The 23,571-nt window shown below is 38.4% G+C and overlaps 3 protein-coding genes and 1 long non-coding RNA gene across 7 annotated transcripts in view; 3 read left to right on the top strand and 1 right to left on the bottom strand.

Moving 5' to 3' along the window:
* Positions 1–839: 839 nt before the first annotated feature.
* On the top strand, positions 840–4,325 carry LOC145331484 (uncharacterized). The gene is made up of 4 exons (XM_080176173.1): positions 840–1,075; positions 1,560–1,647; positions 1,764–1,977; positions 2,234–4,325. Exons 1-4 carry the CDS (start codon positions 857–859, stop codon positions 3,192–3,194), a joined length of 1,482 nt encoding a protein of 493 aa, XP_080032299.1. The 5' UTR covers positions 840–856; the 3' UTR covers positions 3,195–4,325.
* Positions 4,326–15,036: 10,711 nt separating this feature from the next.
* Positions 15,037–15,447, bottom strand: LOC145331483 (uncharacterized). Its single transcript, XR_013883755.1, has 2 exons — positions 15,213–15,447; positions 15,037–15,066 (listed from the first exon to the last, which is right to left on the bottom strand). It is a non-coding gene; the product is annotated as an uncharacterized LOC145331483 (long non-coding RNA).
* Positions 15,448–15,482: 35 nt separating this feature from the next.
* Positions 15,483–23,400, top strand: LOC145331475 (uncharacterized). The gene is made up of 12 exons (XM_080176160.1): positions 15,483–15,572; positions 15,990–16,269; positions 17,603–17,801; positions 18,095–18,197; positions 19,205–19,320; positions 19,824–19,919; positions 20,446–20,511; positions 20,932–21,083; positions 21,303–21,383; positions 21,741–21,839; positions 22,691–22,788; positions 23,082–23,400. The coding sequence occupies exons 1-12, from the start codon at positions 15,504–15,506 to the stop codon at positions 23,223–23,225; spliced, it is 1,503 nt and encodes a 500-aa protein (XP_080032286.1). The 5' UTR covers positions 15,483–15,503; the 3' UTR covers positions 23,226–23,400.
* The window catches only part of glu (structural maintenance of chromosomes 4-like protein gluon), a 35,703-nt gene continuing 35,511 nt past the window's right edge, over positions 23,380–23,571 (top strand). For all 4 annotated transcript variants that reach the window (XM_080176153.1, XM_080176156.1, XM_080176154.1 and 1 more), the window contains exon 1: positions 23,380–23,561. In XM_080176153.1, coding sequence (XP_080032279.1) covers positions 23,443–23,561 — 119 coding nt within the window. In that variant the 5' untranslated portion in view covers positions 23,380–23,442. The remainder of the gene's footprint in view (positions 23,562–23,571) is intronic.

The raw sequence follows: 23,571 nt of genomic DNA, 5'->3' as shown, positions 1-23,571 counted from the left end.
GATTTCTATTCCTATAACTATTCCTGTATGATTAAATTTAATTTTTCTTAAATGAATTAATTTAGTTAATTATAAACTTCAGACTTAAAAATTGATGTTTCTTTTTTTAACAATTTGAAGAAATGTTCATAATTTTTATAATAATTACATGGCCACTTATTTATACTAAGGAAAATAGGAAGCGGAGCTTTGTTTTGATAAACACGGGTAAATATAAAACAAAAACAAATATATTTTTTATATAAAAAAAATGCTCCAAATAATTATGAAAAATCCGTGGAAAAAATTTAAAATTTAATTCTTTTGGGAAGAATTTTTAAGGGAGACAAAAGAATGATGGCGCGCGTAGAAGAGACGCAACTTTTACTTTTGTTTACTAAAAAAATCACTAAATATATATAAAATATTTGATCTATTAGTTTTCATTTTTTCATAAAATTGAAAAGTTTAATCTAAAAGATATATTTCTTTATTTGACCCAGAAAACTAAAAGTTGCAGTATTTTTGCGCTTAATGCCGCGTTCATATTTTTCATTTAAACAACAACAATTTTGACTAAGCGCCACTAGGCAACATTTTGTTTATTTTTAAATTTTAATTTTTAGTGAAACTTCTGACTTCTCTTTTTTTAAAAGTTAATCATTAACATTTTTGCATGTATATTAAATTAAGGTTTGTATTGATTTTATATATTACTATTATATTCCCAAGTAATTTTTCTTTTCAATATAATGCATGATATGTCAACATTGATTATTATACTATTTAGTCGACACTAATATTAAATAAATTAATTTGTAGTAAAAATAAAAGTGAAAGAAAGTATTACTTATATTTTAGTGGACTCTTTTCAGAAATGTCCCAAGTACCATATCGTAACTGCAAGTTTTTACTTCAAAATTGTTTTAACATCTTTGATTTAAATCCAAGTCAAATATCCATCCATGGAAAATTTATGACTCTTGAACAATTGGTTATTAACAAGTTGATTAAAGATGCGCACAGCTGTAAAGAGGCAAGGTTTACTCTCCCAATGACTCTGATTGAAAAGCTGTTTGTCTCAGCTTTAATACAGGTTTTTATGTTTCTTAACTTTTTCTTTTTTAGATTATGTAGCCAAATCAATAATAAATAACATTAGTTTTTTATTCACTAAAAGCTTTAAGTTATTTATAGTTTTTAACTTAAATTGGTAGACAAAAACATTGAAGGATGGGGGGTACGTGTGTAGTCTATTTTGAATAGAAAATTAAATAATGACATGAAAAAGTGTGATTTTCTATGTGTGATTTTTTTTTGGTGGGTAGAGAAACCTTTCCTTAAATTGTCTTAAACCTTTCCATAAATAGTCTTAAACCTTTCCTGGACCTTTGAGAATTAATCTTTAATGTAGAGGAGAACCATATCGTTCCAGCATTGTGCGAGATCGATCCTTCGTTAAAACATACATACAAAGACACGCACAGTTACTTTTACTCAAAGATAACAGAATTTATCCCATTCACATACAAACTATGATGTAAGTAATAAAACACAAAGAATATAATTAAATTTTTTAGTCTCGAGATTTGGTGGCTGTTGAATTGATACAATCCTGGAAGTATGAAACTATTAGTTTATCCGCCCTTTTATCACAATTCAGTCCAGGTATTTTATATATATACTTTTTGTCTTAAGATGAGAATTTTTAATTCAAGATTAACAATGGTTATTCAGTTATAATTTTTACTTTATTGATGTTTCATCAGAATTGTATTTTTCAGGAATGTCCTGTTTTATTGACACAGACTTTGCAGACATCCAACTGAACAACATCCTTTGGGTTCTTCTGAATGCAGTTGTAAAAAATGCGCCAAAAAGTCTAAAATGTTTAGACCTGACAGGCCTACCAGTTACATTTATTTGTGATGCTGGAAGGTTCACACACGTAAATGAACTCACCAAATCAAATGTTCTGAGAGAGATTAATAAAAAAGGAACAAAGCTTATAATGTTAAGATCTAAATATTGTATTTTTCACATTTCCTTTGCGAGAATCCCTTTGAGTTGAATTTTTATAATATGGGATCTTTATGTTTCAATTAAATCTTGTGGGTGGGGGAGGGGAGATATTTTAAACCATTCGATTGGAAAGAATAACAAATTATACCCCAAATGTTTTTGTTTCTGCATTATAGATATTGATAAACTATGTATTTGTATGACTATTTATTTTGCTTTGTATTTACTTAGGTATCAGAACACTTATTGATGTTTGTATTGAAAATTGGACATGGAACTCTTTTGAAACCACATTTGGTGTCATTAACCAACCTCCTAAACGACTTTGCCTGCACCAATCTGCAGGAGCTGATTTTCTAGATTTTCCGTGTATTCGTGCAGAAGGTGTGAAACAAATTAGCTTATCTTATTACATGAACATTACAGAATATAATATTGATGATATTATTCAGTTTGACTTCAAAAATCTTACAGATTTTAATTTTATCTTTCCTGTGCCAAGATCTTTTCCAATAGAAAAACTTATCCTATGTCTAAAAACTTTTCCGATGCTCCAAAAACTAAGACTCGATCTTTTACTGGAAGGGGATCTATCCAAGTTAGTGATAGAAGTTCCCACATTTTCAAACTTGACTTATTTGGATGTTGGATTAGTACAGTGGGATAAGAATGATATTGATTCTATTTCAGTATGCAAAAAAGTTATTCATCTTTCACTTTCATCATTGCACCCAATCCAAAATTTTGTATCTTTTCAGTCAAAATTACAAAATCATCTTTTCAAGTTACCTGAATTAAGACAATTAGAGTTACAATTTTCTCCTGATTTCAGACAAAATTCTGAAAATAATGAATTAACTGTCAATAACATAATTGTTTTAGTTGATAAACTTCCCAAACTAACGGCATTGAAAGTCGGATTCTATGGAGGAAAATTTTTCAGTGAATGGCAAAATAAATGGCAAGAAGTTATGAATAATAACTTGAAATTATTTGTCGCATTTAGAACACTTCTCCCTGATGGCGAAGAGGATCCTATTGATATCAAAGTTAATAGTTCTGAAAGGTTTACAGTATTTTTGAAGGATGACGGTGGTGCTTATCCAAAAAGTATGGTTGTAGTTGCTAGAGAATACTCACAACCACTTGATAGTTTACAAGATTGGAAAAAGATGGAATTGAAGCAAAATTAAAATGATTTTTTTTGCATGTCTCTCATCTGTAAGCTTTAGTAAGTAAGCAATTCATCTAGATTTTATCAATTATCTGGATAATAAGTGAAGAAACCATCGTAAAATTGCATAATTTTGACATTCTATAGTCTCCATGCCACTGAGTGACTGAAATCCACTTTCTTCAATTCGAAGGCTGGCAGAAAAAACGAAACCAATTCTGTGATAAAAAGTTTCTTATGTGTGATAGCAAATTTATTAATAAGTTTTGTTTATTGGGGAAAAGATAAGAAGAAAAGTGATTCACTGCTTTACAATATTTCTTGTATAAGCCCTCGTACTGAAGATTTGGCCACATAACATAGCCCCTCTTATTTTCTACTGGAAAAAAGTGTTTTGGGGAGCATTCATAACTCTTATTTCACCTAACTTAAAATAAGCACCAAAACTCATTTTATGCTTGTTTGTGATTCATTTCGAGTTTGCGGAAAATTGCCGGTTTTTTTTATCTAAAATAGTGTGCGGGAAGGATGCTGTATCCCCCTTGAGGCTTAAGACTTACAGACAGGGTAGTTATAGAGCAGCTTTAGCAAAATGTTCTACCTGTGACTGCAATGCAGGGAAGGATCAAATTACCACAAGAATCCAGAGGTATCCAGAGGATGCGCGGGGCCAGACGGGGGGGACTGTTGAGATCTCCAGGTGGGCCTTGGTGCATTTATGGATGGTCTGTAATTTGTGGAAGTGTTGATGTTTAGGCCTAAACAAATAGAGTTATATTTTGGGAAATTTGGTGGAAACCTAAACTTCACCCGGCCTAAGCTATTGTCCTATCCTCCCCCCAATTACATTATTTGTTAATAGGGAAAGGTGGAAAGGTTAATAATTTGAAGAACTAAGCTGTACCTGGATGTTAATTCTGGACAGCTTAGTTTTCCAAAGAGCCGGCAGACATTATAATTAAGCGGTCTGAAAAATGAAAATCCTTAATTTGCTATTTGCAACCGCGAAATTATGATGTCTGCCGCAGTGAGCCGCAGGCAGCCTCTGTTCTTCTCCAAATTTGGTGGCCTGAAAGTGTACATACATTAGCGTACATGACACTCCCGGCAAGAAAAAGAAGAACATAGGGCTGCGGGCTGATCACTGCAATGTACAATATACAGTGGAGAAAAAAGAATACATGACAATACACCCCCGAAGCCGTCACCGCTGGACCTTTAAAAAATGGAAGTGGCATTCGGAGTGGCTGGTCATCACATTTTTTTTTTGGAATTATTATGTCTTTTCTGAAAGACATATTGGTTTTGGATTTAAATAAAAAATGGAAGAAAGGGAAAAAGAAACACATTGGAAAAAATGATTTTACAATTTTAATTTTTGGAATTGGAGACAAAGGTCCATAGTCTCCAGTTCTTTTTTGGCGGCTGAGAGTCCCGCGTTGGCCTCACGGGCTTGCTTCCGGGCACGCTGGGAGGCTTTTTTAAATTTTCTAACTTTGGTTAGCGAAATTTGGCGCCAGGGGGTCGTAGTTTTGGGGGGGCTCCAGACGGGGAAGAGGGCAAAATGCTGGGCTTCAATGGCCGGGCCCATTTTTGACGCAAGAAGAAGCACTTCATAGCGAAGGATGCTGACTTCGCGCCTGGCCAATTCTGGGGGCATACTAAATGCCCACATCCTCCACGAATCAATCTCTTCCTCGAGATACTCTATTTGCTTGGCAAAACCGTCCAGGTAACGGCGGTTTACCACATCCTTCGGGAACAGCCGGGTGTGGTCATGAATACCACGCCGGATGGACTCAATCATACCTTTGATGTCTCTGACTTCATACAGGATGTATTTATGATGGTCATAGGGCTTGCCAATTTTAGCCAGCAAGTCGAATGGCACACTCATTGCGATTTGGGTTTTATCTGAAATTAGATAAGAATTTGATAAAATTGATAAAAACAAAACTTGTAGCGGCACAAACAGGATGAAAAAATAATAATTTTATTTATTGACACATTTTTCTTTAATAGAAAATTTTAATAGAGACTTAATAGAGACGGTCTGTTACAGGTATATAGCCGTAACCGTCCTGGCGTGAGGGGTCGTAGGTGTTATCATGATGACTCTCACTTTGGAAGTGACGGACGTATCTACCCTGTGGTGTGTTGACATGATTGTGCGCATATCTATCATCATAGTCTGCTGGTCGGCGGTAGTCTTGACGTACAGCAGGTGATGGTGACCGTCGTCGTGTAGGTGAACGTTGTCTCGGGGGAGAACGCCTTCTACAATAAGAACGGCGTTTTGGGGAATAGTGTCGTGTAGAATAACGGCGCCTAGATGGCGAGCGCCGTTTTGGAGACGAGCGGGAGCGTGAGCGCTGTCTTGAGGTGGAGGGTTCCTGCTGTTTGACCTGGGAAACTTTTTGTTTTTTCCTTCTTGAACCAGAATTCTGGAGACCGTGGGTTTTCAAAGAAGGTTTGGTGGTATGCCTACAGTCAGGGCAAGCTTGATTTCTGCAGTAGAGCATTTTACTATTATGCTTTGGAATCTGGCTGATGGAATTTTGCATGTTGTCAGAAGTCTTTTTTCTGTATTCATAGAACTTCTGTTCACGGTGGAACTCTAAACGGGCGAGTGTGGTTTCCATCGCTGCTTCCTTGCCTCTGAGGTATTCCGCCTGTACGTAAAGGGAGTACATTTTTTGGAATCTGGGGGCGGATACATCATCCTTTGATAGAGATTATCAATACTCTTTGTCAATTCACTGTCCATGTTACACGGGGGGGGTTTGGGCTCCTCGGGAAATTTTTGTTTGTATAATATCTCGAGGCGGGCTCGCTTCTGAGCCTCTTCCCTGACCTGGCGGGTACTTGAACAGTGGGTGCCTTTTAGAGTCCAAGCCGGGATTTGAACGTATTCTTCTTCGCTAGGTAGGAAGTTTCCACCCTGGTTGTCGGTGACGTCTATCTTGTGCAGTTCCTGGTTAATTTTTTCTTCAAGAGTTTTGATATTTTCTTGAGCGCACAAGATAGCTTCCAGTAATGTATTTTCAGCTTCAAGCATCTCCCGTATATCCGGGTTGTTGACATTCTGGAACAGAGCGGGTTCAATTCGGGTAACGGAGCCTGGGTGTAGTCTATTTAGCAGCTCCTTTCTCTTCTCCTTTAGATCTTTTTCAACAACAGCTAGCGGTTTGGTTAGAGGGGCGCTGGGAACGGGGCCGTTGTTGGAGATGGCGGAAATGTTGGAATCCATCCTGGAATAAAAAAAGATTTTGTTTATAAAAGAGAAAAAGAAGGCTTTTATGGGGTGTATTGTTTACAATGGTTTATAATATTCGTAAAGCTAAAGGAAGATTGGCAAATAATGATTATTATATAAGAATGTTTAAATTTAATATTTGATAACACTAATCCAGGTTTTCTTCAGCTGGAATCAATTTATCGGTTATTGATGTAGAACCATCATCCTCGTAGGTGGGTTAAACTTCTAGAGGCAATTCATCATTTAATAATAAAATTATTAAGGGCATTAATCATCATTTACTTGTTATAATTTAACATTTAATAATATGATTATTAACGTTATTAACAGGTGTGTGAACCTGTAAGTAGGATTTTTCTTTTGTTGTAATTTAATATTTAATAATAACATTATTAATATTAATTGTTGGTTTGTAAGGCAATTACAGCCGTATTCAGGGAGGTGGGCCAATTCAGCCTTTATTTAATGGGTAGGTTTTTTATGTCTTCGGCACTTACAGCCTTTATTTATTTGAATGAGAAATTTATCACAAATGCATATCATGGAAATGCGTGTCTGTGAGGTTAAAATTATTATCTTCGGCAACTACAGCCTTTATTAGTAGGTTTAAAATTGAAGCATGCAGATCATGGAAATTCGTGTCAATGAGGGTAAAATTATTATCTTCGGCAACTACAGCCTTTATTAGTAGGTTTAAAATTGAAGCATGCAGATCATGGAAATGCGTGTCAATGAGGGTAAAATTATTATCTTCGGCAATTTCAGCCAACGTTTAGCGGGTGTAACTCATGTGCGATGCATTGTGTTATCCCGTTACAGGAATGGTTTTAATGGGAGGTTTTTAGTTTGCGTTGCTCCGAAGTGTAAGACTCGTCACACTTGGAGGCCGCGGATCTGATCTGGTCAATTAACGCGAGCTCGTCCTCGGAGAACAGGATGGCAATGTGCCGGACACTTCTTCTGGTTTCATGAAACTCTTCCTTCCAGTGTTTCCGCCAACGGATAATTACCTGACGGACGATACCATCATCAGAGGTGATGAGGTGTAGGACCTGGCCAAGGCGCCAGAGTTGATCGCCAATCAACTCATCTGGGGACCGGAGGAAAACAACGATATCCATTTCTTTTGGTTGTGGACCTGTTTTGCCAAATTTCTTTGGTCTTGGAATGTAATCTGGAAGGCGTTCATACAGCCAGATCTGCCACCATGATTGATAGAGGCGTTCCATCTGTTCCAATAGGCGGGATGGTTGCTCTACCCTCATTGGTCCAGTGGGTGCACGCCTGTTATTCCTGCCGTGTATCAGACGGTTAGGCGTGATAAGGTCTGCGTGGCCTATATCCTCCGTTCTGGATACCGTGCAGATTGGCATGTTGTTTATTTCATTGGCAATGTATGAAAAGGCGGTCTCAAAGGACATGACGTCCAGCTTGAGACCGTTGAATGTTGCATGGAACAAAGTTTTGATCTCTTTGATTGAGCGTTCCACGCAACCTTGATAATTGTGGGCAGCAGTGGGACCGATCTCGTACTCTATGCTGCAGCTTTTTCCATTGAGCGTTTTAGTGATGTCAGCCATGGAAAACTCTGATTTTGCTACGCCCTTGATGAGCTGTGCACCTGGGTCGATGAAGACCTTTTTAGGGTAGCAATAACGATGAACGAATCGTTGGAAAGCTTGAAGAAAAGCGTCTGTGTTATACTTCGTCATAGCATAACAAGCCGTTGCGGATGAGGCTGGGTCTCTACAGACTAGACCCCAAACCTTGACTGTGGATCTGTGGTTATGTTCACAGTGAGCTAAGAACGGACCCATTAGGTCAAGTTGGCAGTAGTAGAACGGGGGAGCAATGGTCAATCTGTTTTGATGGATTGGTCCCATTTCAGCTTCTAAAAGCTTGGCCTTGAACCTACGACAATGTGGGCAAGCCGCTCTGATCTCTTTGGAGAGATCTCTGCCATTAAGAATGTAGGCAATGTGCCTGGATTCTAAGAGTGTTGCGTTTACATTTCTGTGTAGTGCAAGCTCTTGATGGGCGTATAGCATAACGGAGTATGCTATTAAGCTATACCGATCGACTATCGGTCTAACGAAGTGGAGGGGAGACAAATCAGGCATGATATTGTCAACGTCTTCTATGTTAGTGCCCTCGACAATACGACCATTGTATTTGATAATGCCATCGTCAGTGACGACATTGTTGCCGTGGGCCTTTGAGTTGGAGAACTTAAGCACTTCTTTAGTAGCGAGTCTAAAGTAGTAATTCTCCGCCTTGTGGATTTCTTCGTCCGAAAGTTGGACGACCTGAGGATTTGGGTGAGGGGGGGCCTTCAAATTACGGTACGATTTGAAGTCGAAAAAGCAGAATTTTCGAACAATGGCCATAACACGGAGAGACTTGGGCCATGACCGTTTGCACGGGTCGTAGAGATAATTCGAGAACTTGGTTATCTCTGCCGTTCTTTCCTGAGGTGATTTCGTATCACCGTGGAGGATTCTGACCTCTTGGGCAGCGGCCTGCTTCGCTTCCATTGATAGTTTAAGATCTTGGAAGGATTGGGCTGGCATGTCCTGGTAATCAAGATACATCCAGGGTTTGCCGTTTTGCCATTCAGAATTATCATCGATATCCTTGATAGTGGCGAGGAAACGAGTACCCAAGTCGGCTATGTTGTTTTCAGATTCAACATGTCGCCATTGGTCTGGGGAAGAGAATCGGCGAATTTCGATGACGCAGCTGCGTACGCCAAGAGAAAGAGGGCGTGCATCTTGATGAAGCCAAGACAACACAACAGAAGAGTCCGTGAAATAGGTGACTTTTTCTACCTTGTTTTTGAGATTTTTGGCAACGGTTGTTGCGAGAATGGTGCCTACAACAGCTGCCCTGAGCTCTGCTCGAGGAATTGTGCTACCAGTTACAATCTTTGATTTGGCAGCAGCTAGTCGGACAGTGACCTCGCCTGTGAGAGACATTGACCTAACATGCACGCATACGATTGCCATGTTTTGACTAGCATCAACAGATACTAACAGATCTACTTTGGGCTCAGAATTTGCCGGAATTACGGACCGTGGGCACGAAACTGACGCAAGTTGTTGCATTGTTTCAATGTTAGTCACCCATGTGGGAAGCAACTTGGTTGGGAGACCGTCGTCCCAACCAGTGGCGTAAGAAAGGAGGTCGTGATAGTCTGCTTTGAATTTAGCAGTCACGGGGGTGCAGAGTCCGAGAAGGTCGAAGTTAGAGGCAACTTGCGACAAGATTGTTCTTTTTGTGAAGTTGTGTAGGAGAGCCTCTTCCAGACTTCCTTCTACTGGTGGAGGTCTTTTACCTCGTTTTGTTTTACCGAACGAGAGAGGTTTGACGTCCAGACTGAGAGTGTCAGCAAGTGGAGCCCATCAATAGCCGAGGTAGCTAACATGTGTGCCATCATTCGACACAGTGTCTTCAGGTACAGCTGAAGATTTGACAAAGCTTTTGACGCTCATGCCTGCTAAGTCAAGAGTGAATTTGACTCCCGCAATGATTTTGTCTAGTTCAATTGCGGAGTCTGTTGAATCAGAAGTATCATCAACATAAGTTTTGGTTTTGAGAACCTGGGCACCTGCAGTATGTTCAGGATGGTTGTCCATGACATACTGAGCTACCTGTTCAAGACCTTCTGCCGTTTGGTTGCCAGAAGGTTTAACCCCATAAATGATGGTGCGCATGATGCGCGTTCTGATGGTGCCACCAGGGGCAAGGCTATCAACCCACAAGTACTTGTGCCAGCGGAAATCAGATGGATCCAACTTAATCTGATTGTATGCCATCCATATGTCGCATGCGAAAGCATGTGGGCCTGCTCTGAAATTGATGTCCAGAGCTAAGATTTTTTCGAGTCTGTTTGTGCCCTTTGCTAGGATGTCGTTCAGACTTTTACCTGACGAGGTTGTCGCAGAAGCGTCAAATACAACCCTGACTGGAGTGGAAAGAGAGTTTTCTTTAGTGACGAATCGCCAAGGGAGGTAGTATTCTCCTGGCAGATTGTCTACAAGGGCGCGTTCCTCAGGGGATAGGTCATCAATGTCACATGAATAGCCATTCAATGCTAGTTTGTCATGTGACGCCATAACTTGTAGTTTGGCCTCTGGATCCTTCTGCAATTTTCGCAGCTGGGACTCCAGAACTTTGAGGGCCCTGTTTTTGTTTGGTTGTAACTCCTTAACCGGATCAGCAATGAAGGGAAGAGATGCTACGATCCGGCGTTCGTCAGGTAAGAACTTGACGGACTTTTTTATTAGGAGTTGTTCGGCCTCTTCTTTCAGAGAAGTTGCCTCCAGAATGTCTCCGTTTTTGCAGTCATTGCAGCCACGGCATGCTATGCAACGGTAAGGTGCTTGAGTGCCTATGTCTTCACTCTCAAGATACTTGCGTTCATGTCGTTTGACGTGTTGAATATTGGTGCTGTATGTATGAACATCCAGCGAAGCGTCCTCGTCTGTTGTTTCCTCAACAGTGATTGGACGGAGATACGGAAAGGTGTCGGTTTTGGAGTCATCCGCGCACCAATTCCTGTGTGGCCGTCGATACCCTTAAGTGGGCTTCTGTATAAAGATAAACCACAGGGCAATGAGCAGATGCGCATTGGGAACAAGTAATTGTACTTGATTCCCAGGATTATGTCGACTTGGCCTCCGCCAATGACATCTGGTACGGTAGGGAGGAGCTCGTGACCTTTGTAATGATTTGCAAGGTCACCATAAGGCTCCTTGAGGTCCCAACGAGGAAATGGAGCCGTCAGCGTGTCCATTTTTGCAGCAATTATAGTTGCGGACATGGCACTGTCGACTAATGGCAGTGTGAACTTGTCACTGCCATAGGGAAGATGGACGACTTTGCCACCTGCTACGTTCATGAGGGTGGGTCCAGGTCTGTGTTCTGTGGCATTTAGTCTAGCCGCTGCAGAAGCTGAAACTGCGGCTGTACCACAACCGCTGTCATAGAATACAAACAACGGGTTGCCGGAGAGATCAGGGACGTTTTGGCACATGAAGATGCCGGGAGCAGCAACATCGGGGAAAGTGTTGGGGTCGGAAACGTCGGGTGTGGTGTCAGCGGTTTGGAGATTCATGGTGATATTATCCATGAACAGAAGGTTGCCAGATGTTATAGGAACATCCTTTGGCAATGACTTGCGGAAATCGCCTAACCTCTTTTTATTCTGCTCGACATGAATAGAGCAGGCGAGGATATGCTTTTGCACGCGATGAGCGGACGCGTACTGGCAATTGTCAGCTTGACAGTAAAAGGTGGTGCGACAGTCGTTTTTGTGGTTATTCCACCATTCGTCAATATTGTCGAAATTGACGCTGGCGTCCATTCTGAGGCACCTGTGGCAGGCTTTTGTCTTGCCATGGAGTTGGCGTTTCTCCTTATGTGGTGTATTGATGTACACCTGGCATTGGAACAAATATGTGTGTTTGTTCTGACAAAGCGCGCAATCAGTTGGTACAGGCTTAGAAGCAGCGCCTGTGTATGCTAAGAGTGGAGTGGGCGTCTTAGCGGACTTATCAGAGGCCTTGCCTTTAGGGCGTTGTTTTGGGTCCTCCGAGGCCGAGAAAGTGGAGGCCGTGTAAGTTTGAGAAGCTGGTTTACTCCGGTTCGAGTTTTTATGGCCCGGGTTGTTACCAGCATGATTGGACTGTTTGTTACTGGAACTGCCGCTGTTTGTGTTGGCATTGTTGCCGATAGAAGTTGCGGTGCCAGTGTGGAGGGATGCCCCTTCATGTTGATTGAGCTGATACTGTAGCTGGCGGAGCTCAGAGTCAAGAAAGAGGAGAAGTTGTTCATAGCAATACTGGCCGTCTTCTTCCCCGTGCTCATCTGCACTCAACATGAATTTTCTAGACATCTCCTTAAAGTAGTCGCCTTTAAGAAGATTCAACACGGAGTTGGCAATATCTGTTTTGCCGTGATACAAGGTTTGCTCCGCGTCATTTTCTTTTGCAAATTCTTGGGTGTCAGCAAGCAGTGAACGGAGTTTTACCATCCATGTGATCTGCTGTTCCCAGTTGTATTTAGGGCATGGTCCAAGTTCCATGATTTTGGCCTTGCGTTTAGCTATGATGCTGGTTTTGCTGCCGTAGTGGAACGACAGCTGCTTCATACAGGCCTTAATGGATTTTTCGGCAGAGCACAACATCTGTGCATTGCCTTGGAGACATTTCTCTTTCAGTATCTCCAATGCTTCGACTTCTGCTATGGAAGGCATTGAGTCGATGTAAATCTGGAACTTCTTTTGGAATGTAAAGAGGTCAAGTTTATCTGTTTTGGCCCCAGAAAAGTGAGGGATAGGAATGTTGGAAGAACGCTGATTGAAAGAGTGTCCTGAGATAGGCACTCCGAAACGGTCCCTCAAGCGTTCAACGTATGATTCCACGCTGGATATTTCAGTTTCGAGCGTGGTGGACTGGGCATCCAATGCTGTCGCATCTTCCTCCATGTCCGTAAGCATCGCGTCCTCACAAAGCGTTTTGGCTTTATGTAAGGAACGCTGTGCCTTTTCGAGTAGCTCTTTGAATTGAGCATTAAGTTTATTGAACTGACCTAACTGCTTAACTTCGGTCGTTTTAAGGTCGCCGAACTTTTCGCAGAGATCGTCGAGCTCAACAAGCAAGGGGTCCCTTTTTTGTTTTACCCTTGCTTGTTTTACCGCATATGTCGTAGGATTTATGCGGTTGGGGATGGGAGCTGTTTGCTGGATCATAGTTGCAGCAGGAACAGCTGTGGCCTGAGTCGTAACTGCTGGAGGCACAATTACTTGGCCATCACATGGTAAGGTACCTGCCTCGGATCCGACTGCTGAAGTGGTAGTCGAGTCGTCAGAGCAAGTAGAGAGAGGTACTGCTGGAGCAGCAGTCGTCGTAATCGGTTGAGCTTTCAAACGTGATGTACGATGTTCATGAATGAACTCGATTTTTGAGCGCATGGCTATACGTAGCTGTAACGCTTTGTTCATGTCAGCTTCGGTGACCCTTGGGTCTGGGCTGTTGCGAAAGAAAGCTATGATGTGGCGAATTGACGAGGCTTTTTCTTCCAACAATGATAGACTATTGTCTAGCTTTTCAATGCTAAACCTGTCAGGGTTATTTATGATGCTCTGACAGTCTTCGTCTATCATCATGCACTCATCGCATTCGATGATGAGTTTGGTTGCCTCATCAGTCATGGTTGGGGTTTGTGCTGTAACAAGCGCAGATAGATCGACACTAATATTGTGTGTCGATGTGGAAGCGTTATAAGCGGAGCCTGGGAGGTGGTCGTGTAATGGGAACTGTTCAGGGTTATAAAAAACCTCGTCCTGAACCTCTTTCTGTAAATCTTCAGAATAGAGTTGTTCCAAAGCTTCTTCAAGAATTGAAGCTGATTTTTGGAAGGATGGTATGGGGGAATAATTATCCCAATCTAGTTGCTGTGGGGCTAGCTCAAACTCTTCAGTATCTGTAGGGGTTGTGGGGGTTTGTGGTGAAAGGCCGTTATACGGATGTATAACGGGAAAAGTTACCAGTGGATCAACAGGTGAGGAGGGTAAGTGGGGGGCTGCAAGTAGTTGGGGAGCTGCAGGGGGTGTAGGGAATCCTCGGATAGGTGACAGGGATGGGCTACGGTGGTGGCTGTTTTGGCCTGGGGGGGTGCGACTAACGCTGGGCCTGCGTGAGGAAACGACGGGCCTAGAGTTGCGGTCAACCGGTTTTTGCCGTTGAAGTAGCGCTTTTTTTGTTTTAAGGAGTTTTTTGGCGCGTAATTCAAACGGGGTGTTGAGTTTATGTTTTTTGGCTAAAACTCTGACGGTTTTAGGCCGACGACTCGCAACAGTCGCAGAGTCGGATTGTGAACGTTTGGTGTGAGAAGGGGTGGGGTGTGAGTTAGATGGATGATAGAGGGTGTTATGCCTTGAGCGTGTAATTGCTCCGGGCGGTTTAGTGAGGAAAATCTCCTTCATTGACCACTGAATGCTGTTGTTAATTTATTTATTTAAATTATAACCTCTCTTTAGCTTATATTTTTTGGTGTTTTTATATTTTTGTGTTTTTTACAACAAATAAATGATGAGGGGAGAACCTTCACCGAATTTTTGTTGTCTTTAGTATGGCGCAGTATGGCAGGGATCGCAAGCTATCAGGGAGATGAAAATGGGTAGGGGGGAAAACAGGTTCGGATTATTTAACAGCTATATTGTTAAATAAGAGGACAAGGAGTTGTCCTATGGGTAGGGAGAAAAACAGGTTCGGATTACTTAACAGTTATTGTTAAGTAAGAGGACAAGGAGTTGTCCTATGGTTGGGTGGCACTTAGTTGTAAAGCACCTCAGCAGCTGTACAGAATTAACAGTCTGTAAACATCAATGTGCGGGAAGGATGCTGTATCCCCCTTGAGGCTTAAGACTTACAGACAGGGTAGTTATAGAGCAGCTTTAGCAAAATGTTCTACCTGTGACTGCAATGCAGGGAAGGATCAAATTACCACAAGAATCCAGAGGTATCCAGAGGATGCGCGGGGCCAGACGGGGGGGACTGTTGAGATCTCCAGGTGGGCCTTGGTGCATTTATGGATGGTCTGTAATTTGTGGAAGTGTTGATGTTTAGGCCTAAACAAATAGAGTTATATTTTGGGAAATTTGGTGGAAACCTAAACTTCACCCGGCCTAAGCTATTGTCCTATCCTCCCCCCAATTACATTATTTGTTAATAGGGAAAGGTGGAAAGGTTAATAATTTGAAGAACTAAGCTGTACCTGGATGTTAATTCTGGACAGCTTAGTTTTCCAAAGAGCCGGCAGACATTATAATTAAGCGGTCTGAAAAATGAAAATCCTTAATTTGCTATTTGCAACCGCGAAATTATGATGTCTGCCGCAGTGAGCCGCAGGCAGCCTCTGTTCTTCTCCAAATTTGGTGGCCTGAAAGTGTACATACATTAGCGTACATGACAAATAGATTTCTTTGCATTTACTTAATTGTTCTCCATATTTCTTTAATATTGGTAATACTATTTTTATTTTTTAACTGTTTTTTCAGATTGTACAATGGAAGGCGGAGGGAAAAGATATATAGTTACAAGAGAACCAATTGGAACTGCCAATAAACATTTTCAGGTGAATGCTAAAGTTATTATTTATAAAAGGTAGTGATCGCTAAGAATACTTTTTAACAAAAAAAAATATAAATATATTTGTTATCATGGAACCTTAAAAATTGGATTACTTAATTTTAAATCTCTTCAAAGGGATAAAATCAGAGTGACAAGTTTTAAGGCTTAAAAACAGTAGAAGAACGATAATAAACATTAAATATAGATATATAATTTTTTTTGTCTATGGTTCTATTCAAGAAGGAATACACGTATTTAGTGAATGTTATCGTTCCACTACTATTTTTAAGCCTTAAAACTCACACATTTACGGAATTTTAGCTCAACCTACTTCCCCTTTTTTATTCTCTGTCTGTTGAATGAAAAGTTACCCTTTTTTTTACTATGTCGTAGCCGCCTTGCTAAAAACATTTATATTTAGGATTTGTCGACGCAACTGAGCGGAATTGAGTCAACTTTACAAATAATGCACAATATTATTCAATCCTTATCACAGAAATCAAGTTCTTTTGAGATACAACTTCAAAATATTGTAGAAAATTCTACAAAAACTTCAGAATATTTCTCTGATATTAATAACAAATTTCAAACTCTGAACGTTAAAATGGATAAAAGAGGAAGAAGACTTAAAAAGCAAAAGAAAAAACAACTGGGGGTTGAAAAATATGCCCAAACCGAATATAACCTTTTTATTAAGCCAGGTACTTGTAAGTTTTATTTAAATCAAATATTTTTTACCTCTAAACTCTTTAACCCTTACAGATCGGGGGGGGGGGGGGCTCCAAGAGCCCCCCCCCTCTAGTTTTTTCAATCTCATTTTTTTTGTAGGTAAGATGGAGTGCTGTGACTTCATGACTTTTTAAGTTTAGTAATTATACGTCGGCAAGAGTTGATTTTATTAGGATATCTGGTCTGTGTCGGTCGTGGTGTCCGGTCAAAGTCGGTTGGGTAGCACCAAAATTCTAAAAAAATTCTAAAAAAATCTTAATTTCTACATTATGACTTTTGTGTATAAGGAGAAACCTAAAATTTTTTTGGTGAATACTTAGATATCAATGACCTTCTGAGAAAAAATGTGTTATGACCGTTTGACCGCTCCCTGACCGACTTTATGACCGATTTTTGTCCGGCTTTTACTACAGACATATATCATGAATATCGTGGCTTCTATTACAGCTAGAGTCCTATAAATTTTTTTGGTAAATCCTTGAGCAACATCAAACAGATAAAAATATTAATCGGCGCCGCCAACCGCCGTTTTACCGCCGTAACCGCCGAAAATGGCGGTTTCCGTTATTTGCCGTTTTTTGGCGATGATCAGAAAAAGTAATTTTTTTGTTATGAAAAATAAAAGTTTATCCTAAAATTTGGTCATCCTAGCTGCAAAATTGGCCGCTCTACAGCTGTTTTAAAATTTAGCGGCTGGCCGCTAAAAAGCGGCTAAGGAGCGGCCTGGCTGCTATGACTAGAAAAAGTAATTTTCTCTAAAAATACACATGAACCACCAGAAAAAAATTTTACGTCTTTATCTGTAACAGGAGCCGAGATAGAGGGGGGGGCTCTTGGAGCCCCCCCCCCCGATCTATTAAGGTGGGAATTGGGGCCCGAGCTGTAAGGGTTAAATTAAAATACCAATTCTTCAAGTTATTCTTACCATTTTGTCAAAATAGAAATATTACATGGCAATTGCCTTAATGTATTAAAATGTGAAGTAACGGTGGCTTAACTAACGCTCTCGCTGAAAACCGCCGTTTCCCGCCAAAATTTTCTATTTCATAAATTTATATTTTCACTTGACACTTTAAGATATTTAAAACATGGCACTACCTAAGTACTAAACCAAAAAATCACAAAGTTTTAGATGTAGTTTCAAAAAGCGTCTCATCCTCCTCCCACCATTGCCAGGAACAAAACTAAACTTAACTGCTAATTGGGAAGCGATCTTTCCAGCCGTTTACGAGATCTTACTTTTATTTTTAGATTTTATACAGATCGACTTTGCTTCCTTATTGTATACTTAGAACTTTGTTTTAGTTGAAAGTCTACAACAGCCAATACAATCATCAAAAGCAACCTCTACCGATAAATTAAAAATAAAAGAAGAAACTTCGGAAAATCCTCCAAAATTGAATGAAAAAATTAACGAAAATATTAATAGTGATGAAATAGCATCCAACGATGATGAATTGGTCGATAATCCCGAAGATATTCCGGCTGTACTTGTAAATACAAGGAAATTTGTATTTGATTTTATATTATTTGTCTTGCTGATTACTTTCTTCTAAATTGGCCAAAATGCAATATGCCACTTCTATAATTTTTTTTATATTAAATTAGGATACCTGCCGTATACATGCCAGGATTAGGTAATAATGAGTAAACTCTAGTTAGAAATGTATGTCTGACAATATTTGACGGATTTTTTACCTTCACCATTCAGGACGTTAGGCTTATATTTCTCTTGTTGTATTCCATTCCTTTGCATGTGATGCATAGGTATAAGAACAAATATGAATTTGAAATTAGAAGTAGTAAAGAAAGTAATAGCAGTATAACAGATTGTTCCCTGTTAGTCACGTTGAACAAAGAAACTGATTTTCCAGACGGTTGCTGGCTTGGAGACCCGCAGGTAAGCAAAATAAAAATCTGCACCGGATAGTTTGATCTTTACATAAATATAAGCTTTTTTGTTTGTCCCTTAAGATCTCGCCAACGCCTTAGGTAACTGATCTAGTTTTCAGTTTGAATGAATTTAGATAATTTTTCAGGCCCCTCCCCTTTCAATAAAGAGTAAATAGACAGGAATCTGTGTGGACAAGAAAATGTCCGATAAATTGATAATGGTGATACACAAAATTTATTAGTTACCCCATTTCTGTAGATTAATACTGGTTTGAACACTAAACTTAATGAACTAAGAGATGGGTAGGTTTCTGGTAAAAACCGTAAAGGTGTGTGTTTTAAGGCTTAAAAATAGTAGCAGAACGATAATATTCGATAAATATGTGTATTTCTTATTGAAAAGAACTATAGACAATTTAAAAAAAAGTTAACATAAATTTTTATCGTTCTGCTACTGTTTTTAACTTATAATAACACATAACCTTTACGGATTTTACCGGAAACCTACCCCTCTCTTAATTAAAATTTACAATAGTTACGCTTACGATAAGAAAACATTATCTATAAAACTTTGGGGACCAGTGTACTAAACAGCCCATTGTCTACTTCCTTCCTGGCCGGGGCGAAACCACTGCTTAATATTAATTACCTATGTAAAATTGATAGCTAATCGTGAGTGGACTGGACATGGCAATAGTTAACCTAATCTAATAGACTAATAATATATCAGGATTGATTTTCTGCACAAGATTAATTTTTTCCCCTGCTCTTAAATCTTCTATTTTTCCCCCCTCCCACATATTCTTTCATTTTTTTACACCAAGGAGGAGAGAAAATTGAAAAAAAAATGCTCTTAGTTTTCTTATTTTTTTTATTACATTTTTCGCCCTCAACCACCTATATATTATACTCCTCTCCCCTTTAGCAGGGTCAACCATGCAGAATAAAGACCTCTGAGCACCCGAATCTTTAGATACCAAATGACCTTGTAATCAACTATTTTAATATTTACAGGATTCAAACAGAAGAGTTCGTGTGGCTTTATCCCCAAATGAACTTGTCCTGCTTACTCAAAACTTTACAACTCCGGAGAAATTAGCTCTCGCTCTTTTGGATAAACTCTTTACGAGGTAAATTTTATCTTCTCAACAAACAAGGATGACGACATCCATGTAAGTGAAGCACATCAAAGCAGACACAGGTTGAACAAGCACCAAAAACAATTTAAATAAGCTCTATTCAAAATAAAAGAACATTCAGTGTTTTAGCTGTTGTAACACGGAACCCATTCCCCCTTTTTTTTTATAAAATTGTAAATAAGGGGGAGGGTAGTTTTTTTTCTTCTCTATACTTAAACCTTTCTGAAGTGACCTATCCCTGTGGGGCTACTCATTACCCAATGTTACCTAACCTAACCTGCCCTAAAGTTAAAAAATAAACCCCACCTGCTCAACAGTCACTTTGAGGGAAACCGCTGAACATTCGTTAGAATTGTACACAAAAATAAATTGTTTTTTTAATGGTTTGCATTAACATGCAAAAAAAAGTCTGAATGCTTGTTTTCTATAAGGGAATGTTTGAGATTTCCCAAAATTTTTGCCACTTTCCTATTTATTCATTTAAATATTTTTAGGGAAACATTAGCAGTATCAAACCTAACTGGAAAAGGCCGTCACAATAAAAAAAGGCTTGATCCTTTACTCATCTATGGAATTTATTCGCAATTAAGGTAGGTTTAAGACCTCCATTTTAATTACTGCATTTTTTTTGCAAGGATTGTTTTGGCTTTTCCTGAATTTTTTAATCGTTTTTTATTGGTCTTTTTGTTATTAACAGTAGATTTTCCATTTACTGTTGTAGAAATTTGATTATGCATTGAAAGTATAGGTAAGGAATTCTGTGCTCCTCTTATTTTAATGCTGTTATGTGATTTTTAAACTTGTTGTACCTTTATCTATTGCATTTCATTGATTACTGTTTGTTTCGGTTTTGTACAGCAATCTTTATATAAAAATAACAGTTAGCAAACCGCTGAACTGATATTGGTCTTCTTTACAGTGTAGCTTCTCATAGGTCTTGGGAAGGATTTTAACTATTTGGGGAAGGTTACCAACACCCTCCTAAGAAAAACCACTCCAAAAAAAGATTTTCCTTTGAAAACTTTAGTCGAAAGTTAGGGGTCGAATTCCTCCCCTACCTTCAAGTGCCCCTAGAGGTCAATAGTCGCTAGTTTATATTGAAAATTTTTTTTTTAGATATCTGCACAACATAACAGATTCTGATTGGAGTAGAATCAAGAATAACATGGAGGCTAAATGCAGGTAAAGAAACTAATAATCTGACAGACGAAAAATAACTTAAAACAATAAAGTCTATCGTCTTTGTTTATAAAAAGCTTTTTTTACCGAGTTAGGTAAAAGAATCTCTTTTAATATTAGGTCAAATATATATAAAGAATTAAATAGGTAGGTACCTAAAATGTTTAGGTACAATTTTAATGATATTTTCTGAATTCATATTGTGTACAGTTTTCTTCAGATAATATAAATACTTACTCAGTAAAAGTTTTCTAATATTTCTTTCTATTATTTACCGTTTCTCCCAAATGAACATCTTCATAATTAAACTTATAAATTACATAGGCAGGCATAGGCACAAAAATATGTAACATGTTTTAAGATGAAGAAATATGGCTTTAATTACCTGCTTTTAAAAATGTAATTCTTGTCTTTTATTCGTAGATTTTTATGGCGTCGAAAGATGCGCAGCAAATATCCTGAATTACATCAACAACAAAAATCTTCCAACAGCAATCAGTCAGACCAGTTGACGGGCAAGCAAGTCCAACAACATCAGCCTATTATGGGTTGGGGTAATGAAGTCTTAATTGCAGGTTGTTCTTTTTTTATCAAGTATGAAAAATGTCATTCTTTCTGTTATATTCTAGTAATATTATTGTAGGTACTTTGAATTTCTAATGAAAAATATAGGTACATTACTAAAAAGTTAAGATAACACTGATTTGATATTAATTTTCAGTATTTTATTTACACTCAAATCGATTTATGCAAATATTAGGTAGCTTCCCTGGCTTTTACATAAACTTTTGTAGGTCGAGGTTCTGAGGAGACTGGTAATATAATCCTGTATCCTTTGTACCAAGTGGACACTAGTCAATTAGTTCAAGTTGCGGGTAACATTTAGTATTAAATAATTATGAATAAAAAATGTATAATTGAAACTGAAAATTACAACATTGTAATTTATTACTAATGTAAGATTACTGGCGAATTAGGTAAGATTTCCCCTTGTTAAAATTAAATTTAATTTTTCCACATTCTAAGGGGTTTTAGTGACTAGTTGAGAGGATAAGTAGCTTTTTGCTGATTTAAAAAATATTCACCAATATTTTTTTGGGGTCTGATTTTCATGAACTTTTCAGTACACTTTATTTCTTAATCCCACATACCGGCTTGACTATTTACATAACTATTGTCGGCTTTGATTTATTACCACAACATACTAACATATAAATATGAATTGATTCTAGGTTTACAGAATGGTGAAATTGTTAGAGAAAAATGTGGTGAGTTGGCCGCTACAGAGGCTTCACTGGCTCAATCTGATCAAAGCGTTCCTACTGATATAGGTACATTTCTTTAACTTGTATTATGTTTCTGTTACATTTGAAGTAGGTTTAAGCAAAGGATCTCGCTAACCGCGGAACCTATATAGTTTTCCTTTACAGTGAAGTTTCATACAGATCGATCCATGGAAGGGTTTTTAACTATTTTGAGAGAGGGTATCTCAATCCTCCCAATAAAAAATTAACCTCCCCCCCCCCAACATTTTTTGGACTTTTTCTTTTCTTAAAACTTAAATTGAAAATTAGAGGATGGGGTCGACTTTCCCCACCCCCTCAACACCTAGAGTGCCCCTAGAGTGTTCTTGGATAGCTCCAGAAGATAAGATATAAAGACCAACCAGCGTTTATTTTCTAGAATTTTATTATTATTTATTTGATTCTTTATTTGTCTTAATTATTTACATAAAAAGTTTACATCTTGATTATAAGAGTTATTATAACAATGTTAAAATAAACTAATCCAAGATATTCTCTTATATAAAAAAAAGGTGTCAGTTGATTATAAAGCAGAAGTAAAAAAAAAGAGAGAGAAAATTGCCGTTTAACATAAAAAGTGTACATTTTTATAAATTTCAAGACTAATTCAACATAATATAATATCTTCTCAAAATATGTCAAATTTATAGAAAAAAATAGAACTTTAGAATGTCTTAGAAGGAAAAATAAGCGTCGTTGAGAAGAAAAAAATATTTATGATACAAATATTAGGTCAATACTAAATATATTCTCATTAAAATGTGTCTAATGGATACAGGGCTGAACTTAAAATTGTCAAAGAGGGATAAATAGAATTTATAGAATTTTAGTTAACCCTAAAAAAAGTTAAAACTAATCCTGTTTGTAATACTGTTCAGACTCCATGGATACAAGACAAGAACAGGTTGTGAATGTAGAATTGGGTGGCAGAGCTTCATCATCTAAACAGAGTATACAACAGAAACCTATAGAACAGGTTTGTAATATAGCAATCTTTATAAAGTAACAGGATTTGTGTACCGAAGGATCTCGCTAACTGCTGCTGAACAGATAAGGTTTTTCTGTACAGTGTATCTTATAGGCCCTGGGAAGGTTTATAGCTATTAGAGAGGAGGTTACTACCAACCTTCCAAGATAAATAGCCTGAAAAAAATAACCTTTACTTTGGGATGGGTCGAATATAATAAATAATTATGATACTTATTTATATTGCAAATTATTAAAAAATATGACTCAAGTGCTTCCCAAATTCAATTGAATTATTTTCAGAATCAAACTGAAATAAACCATCAAACCTTAACGCTGTCTGGTGGAGACCTAATAATCAATGATCTCGGAGAGGTGATCAGTATCACAAGTGAAGCTGCTGATGTTGACTGCATGATGACTGTGTCAAGTGTTGACTATTTATAATTTAAACACCTGTTAACGAAATGTTGAACTCTTTTCTGCCTGTCAAAAGAAATACTTCGTTCATACTTACGACTAATAGAAACTTATTTTTGACTGGCAAAAAAGTTGAAACATACTTAATACTTTTATATTTTGATAGAAATTGTGTGGTTTAAATTAAAATTTACATTTCAGATTAATGTTATAAACTTGACAATCAATCAGACAACGCATCAAAATGTCGGATAACGAGGGACCCGAATTTGAGGAGGAGTATGTTCCCGAGGGGGGCATCAGGATCGGGGATATCTACATCCCCCCGCCCCCAGCACCTGCTTGCACCATGGACGCCACAGGGACATAGATA

Source organism: Acartia tonsa, chromosome 11 (assembly GCF_053477335.1).
Source record: "Acartia tonsa isolate MP-2025a chromosome 11, ASM5347733v1, whole genome shotgun sequence".
NCBI classification, from domain to species: Eukaryota; Metazoa; Arthropoda; class Copepoda; order Calanoida; family Acartiidae; genus Acartia; species Acartia tonsa.
This window is presented reverse-complemented; position numbering and strand designations above follow the sequence as displayed.